We start from the raw sequence: 5,444 nt of genomic DNA on the forward strand, positions 1-5,444 counted from the left end.
CCAGCGTAACGCTTCTCCTTTTAGAGTCGATGGAAAGAGCTTACATATGAGCGGATCATCTCCACCCCATAACACCAACTTATTTTTGAACGATAGAACATACAAGCCAGGATCTCCTTCCGACTCATCATAAAGTTCAAAATCGGGTTGTTTGAAGTCGGGATGGTGGTAAGCTTCTTGAATGTCGACCGAAAACTTATCAAGTACGCCATCATTGACTGTCAAGTTTTTTATTCTTACATCCCTTGACTCTCTATCGTTAAGTTCTTTTGCAATCAACTCTTTCATTTTGTTGTTACGTTAGAGTTAAAGTATTGGCTCGAACAACTGGACGCCCTCGGTCGTGCCCATGTGGAGAAGGATACCTTCCATTATCTCTTATTGGAGTTAGAGATCTTTGGTGGTATGCACGATTAGCTCCGACAGGTGATTGCCTTAGTCTATCCCTGTAACCAGCCTGTCTAGGCCGGTAGTCACCCTTGGCCGGGTGGTCGGAATAATTATACCACTTCTCCATGTTTTGTTGTTTTTTATGCGGGATGTCCGCCTTCCCAGTCGTGTCGGACATATTTCGGATGGCGGTCTTCCCTGAAATTGCTTCTCAGAGGTAAATCTTCCCTTTGAGATCGGACATGTCTAGGGTAGTAGTTATCCCTGCCAATCCGATTCTCCCCATAAGTACGGGTAATAGGGTCATTACTCTAGAGCGCAGTAATTTGGTTGATTGTCTTTCGAGAAATAGCACGTTCTCGAGGGCGGCGAAGTGGATCGTCAAAAGACGGTCCCATACTTTGGAAATAGCTGCGCCCCGCCGTGGTCGCCTTGATGTTGTTGAATTTGCAACATCGCCCACCGCCTTTGCCTCTTTGCCGACTTCCTTCTCAAGTTCCTATTTAAATTTTTGACTCGTCGTAACTCCCCCTCAACCGTATTAGGGGTGAATTGGTACATTACTATTACCTTTTCGCTAGTTGGCGTGAGAGTAATGTCACGTCCATATCCATGTCAACCTGAAGGATTGACATGGACGATGGGCGGACCGCATGGAGGATTACCGACTTGACGATTTTCTTTGTCGAGGGTCGTTAGGGTTGGTGCGGCGGTTGTACGGCCTTTTCGCGATGGCGAGGCGGTGGCGGTTCTTATACTTCTGATCGGATGTTGAAACCGATCCTACCACTAGGATCAACTTGATTGTTCAATGGTTCTTGCATTGGCGATTTGAATTCGAGGGTTGCAGTATTATTAGCGGAGGAGGAATATGTCGACTATTTGGTCTGCTTCTTGTGCTTACCATCTTGATTGTTTCACGTGATAATGAATTCTCTATTCCCCACAGACGGCGCCAATTATGTTTCGGCAATAAACTGCTTCAACACAACGAGAGCAATGGTAAAGAACACACTAAGAAACAGAGGAATTTGATGTTGGGGGAGATGAAACTGAACCAAATAATGGCTGCCTACGTACCCAAGATCTGTTCTCTAGGGATCAAGTTTCCACGTAGTTCCTTATGAAAAATAATGTGGTATTTATATAGGTAGAGTAGAGAGTCCTTGTAGCTCAAGTAATCGTGTTGCTTGAGTAATTGTGATAGAATATAACTCTCAACTGATAATTATCTCTTTGATAAGAAATGAATCTGGACATAAATCAATGTACATTAGTAGCAATCCATGTGGCTAAGGTTCAGCCTTAGCCATATGAGTTAATGGGCCTGTACATTGATCCATGATATTGGGAATTGGGCTTTAGCCCTGTTGATTAAATGAATAAAATAGAGACCCCTACTAATGGACGTTTGCCACGTAGGTGGGGGTCGAAACAGTAAGTTCACAAATAATTAGTTATTATCAAATCTAACAAAGAGAGACTCCAACAGTCCACATTTATTTTTTTAAATTTTGAAATCATCCATGTGATTGGTGAGTGGTGGTGGTTGTAATGTGGAGAAGAAGAAGAATAAAAAATTAAGTGACAAAAAAAGTAAAAGAAAAAAGGAATAAAGAGAGAAATGGGAGTGGCGACGCCGTTGTTTAATGGTGACAGAGGGGTGTTGACAGTGACATGATGAATGGGGGAGGATGGAAGATGGGGGGCGGGTGAATGGTGAGTCATTTTAAGTTGAACCGTTTGTAGGATGGTGTTTGAAGTTTGCAAGTAACTAGTAATTTTCTTTTGTCTCTAAATTAAATCGATTAATTTTAGCCACACAATTGATAAAACATATACAAAAACAATCATTAATATTACTAAAATATCATCTTATCGGTTCAATGGAGGAAAAACCCAAAACCAAACCAATATCTTATCCGAACTCATAAACCCATTACCGACTGAAACCTAATTACCAAAACCGAAACCATTTTTTATCGGTTTAATTCGGGTTGGTTATCAGAACTATTGACCAGCCCCTATGTATGAACTGTACATGGTGTGCATTCATATTTTACGCTATCAAGTTATGAGAACTATTTGTTGTATGTCACTACTCAAGGCCGATGAACCACCACGGCACCACCAATACATCGATGAGTTTTGAAGCCTGCAACAATTTACAGTACATACGACCAACTATTTAATCATAGAAGTGGTCACATCTTTCCCTATTTAATCATATAAGTGTCACATCTCTCATTAAAAAGACTGTACGAAACCAAGTGACTAACACACTAAAACAAAAACAAGAAAAATAGAAAACTGGCCCATCCCAATAAAAAATTAAAAAAAAAAAACGATAGATTACCATAACAAAATTCTTAAGCTTTGTTAAGAATAATTTCTAGGTCAAAATAGCAGAGGAACTTTGCTGGTCAGAATAGGGTTTGAGCGAGTCAGGGCCGAATCAGACTGAGTCACGCACTGAGGTTAATAGATCCGACTGATTGGCACTGTTTTTCGAGTGTAATTGAGGCGGAGAAAAAGGTCAGAACTCAAGTTGACTGGTTCGTGCTCGGGATATCTGGCTTGAGAGGTTAAAAAGGAATGAGCTTTGGGAAGAAGACAACTGAGCATGATCTTATTTGAGGCAACTAAATTGGGTAGTGTGTTTCTTCTCATCACGTTATCTTTACAGTTGAATTGGTTAGTTTTTTGCTCCCAGTTTGATGGCGGTGCCTGCCAAAGGTGGTAGTTTATTCCAATGTTACGACAACCCACAGTGATTCCGGTGAGATCCAGGTCAACTCCGTTTATCTTCAGGCCATTCCTAGTTATATAAGATGATGATTTCAGTTCCCAGTAGCTAATTTTTTTCAATCACTTTCCTGCACCTTCTCCGGATTTGGTTTTTCTACAATTTTTTCAAGTTTCTTGTCCGGTTTCTTCTGAGTAAAGTTTGTAGTGGAGGTGCATCTATTGTTGTGCATTTGTATCAGCAGCCAATTGGGTTAAAAGTGACAATAATCCGATGACAGATTGCTTTGCTGAAATGAAACTAGGTCTTGATCCACTAATTTCCTATTTGTTAGTTAGGGATGAATTGCAGGAGAGAGGATTTTTCTATTGATAGCTTGTCTTTTTTCTTGTGGTGGAGTGTATGTCTCTTTACAGGTCTTTTGGAGCTGGTGGAATATCAATTTATGGATGATTTTGCTGAGTTTCTATTCAGAGAAAGTGGTCCATATTCTATGGTTTTTCTTCAGTTTTGATGAGCCTCCTGGAGGGTGGTTAGAAAGTGATTGAATGTTTTTCTCTTCTGGGTTTGCGAAACAGGTTAACAGCTACGTTTTGATTTGATTCCATCTGATTTATTATGTGTTCGATTGGTTTAGTCTCTATTTCTTTCTTCAAGGACTGGAGTTGGATTATGCGAGTAATTGCTTGAAAGACTGGTGAGTTAGTTGGGTTTTGGAAGCATCCTAGAGAATACCGGCCACCACGTATATAATGTTGATGTGGAATTATCAGGGTATGGGAACCTCCACGGTAGCTCAGACTCTAAAGGAAATGATTCGGAGACACAACCCGGATGTTATATTTCTAGTAGAAACTAAAGCTAGCAGTATTAAAATAAAGAGTTTACAAAAATCCTTGAGGTATCCGAGTGCTTTTGTGGTAGATGTTGGGCATAGTGGCGGTTTGGCTTTGCTATACAAGGATAAGATTGATATAGAAATCATTGGAGCTGGGAAACATGCTATCACACGTAAATTTTCAAACTATCTTGCAGAAGGTGACTGGTTTATTACTTTAGTATATGGTCATCCCATTTCTCACAAACGCAGTTTAGTCTGAGATCATTTACGTTTTGTTGCTACTAATTGTGTGTGGTCCTTGGCTGTTATGGGGTGATTTTAATGCTATTCTTAGCATGGATGAGAAACTGGATGGTAATAAAGTGAAACTAAAAGCCGTACAAGAGTTTCAAGACTTGATTTCTAATTTGAACCTTGTTAATCTTAGTTTCTCTGGTCCTAAATATACTTGGTGTAATAATAGAAAAGGTATAGTTAATATTAAGGAGAGACTTGACAGAGGCTTAGCTAATAATGATTGGTTTAATCTCTTCCCACAAGCTAAAATCCATCATCTACCTAATGCTGCATCAGATCATCTCATTTTACTTCTCAACTTCTTTCTCAAACAAAAAATTAGGAAAAAACCTTTTAGGTTCCAAGAGATGTGGGTTAGAGAACCGTCTTGTACTCAAGTTATTAATGAAGCATGGAATCTCTCTGTTTCTGGCTCTCCCTCTTTCATTCTTCACTCTACGATTTCTAATATACAAAAAACTCTTTCCCAATGGAATAAGGAAATTTTTGGTAATGTTTTTCATCAGATAAGGGTATGTGAAAATAAACTAGCTTCTCTCAATGATCTTAATCTTTCTAATGCTATTCATCTGTCCACCGTTAGCATTAGGGCAACCTTGGAAGAACCTTTGCTCCGTGAAGAGCATTATTGGAGATAGAATTCTAGGACTACCAGTATTAAGTGTGGGGATAAAAACACAAGGTTCTTTCATACCTATGCTTCATATAGGAGGAGTAAGAATTCTATAGATATGCTTCTTCTGGATAATGGAACTTGGTGTAGTGATCCTAATATCATTGAGAAGTCTATTAATGAGTATTATATTCAGATGTTTACTTTTTCTGAACCTTCTCCCAACCAAAACATTGTCTCTCTTTTTAATCCATGCATTTCTGAGTCACAAAATGATAATCTTATCTCCATTCCCTCTCCCACCGAGATTTTTAAAGTCCTAAAAAAAATGAGTAATCTGAAGGCCCCAGGACTTGATGGCTTTCAGCCTGTTTTCTATAAGAAATTTTGGAATGTGGTCAAAATAGATATTATAGAGGTGGTTCAAACCTTTTTTTAGGACATAGCAATTTGGAATTATTCTCAATAAGACTTTCATTTCTCTAATCCCTAAAATCTAAAATCCAACCAAAATCCAACACTTCAGACCCATAAGTCTTTGCAATGTTATATATAAG

General features: G+C 39.1%; 1 protein-coding gene across 1 annotated transcript; it reads left to right on the top strand.

The window, feature by feature from the left end:
* The first annotated feature begins 4,312 nt into the window (after positions 1–4,312).
* Positions 4,313–4,912, top strand: LOC147489545 (uncharacterized). The gene has a single exon (XM_086574675.1). It carries the CDS (start codon positions 4,313–4,315, stop codon positions 4,910–4,912), a length of 600 nt encoding a protein of 199 aa, XP_086430801.1.
* The last annotated feature ends 532 nt before the right edge of the window (positions 4,913–5,444 follow it).

The sequence above is a fragment of the Coptis chinensis genome, chromosome 7 (assembly GCF_015680905.1).
Source record: "Coptis chinensis isolate HL-2020 chromosome 7, ASM1568090v1, whole genome shotgun sequence".
NCBI lineage: Eukaryota > Viridiplantae > Streptophyta > Magnoliopsida > Ranunculales > Ranunculaceae > Coptis > Coptis chinensis.

What these genes read in the sequence shown, in the direction of transcription:
- LOC147489545 (XM_086574675.1), top strand. Translation starts at nt 4,313, where the DNA reads ATGGATGAGAAACTGGATGGTAATAAAGTGAAACTAAAAGCCGTACAA.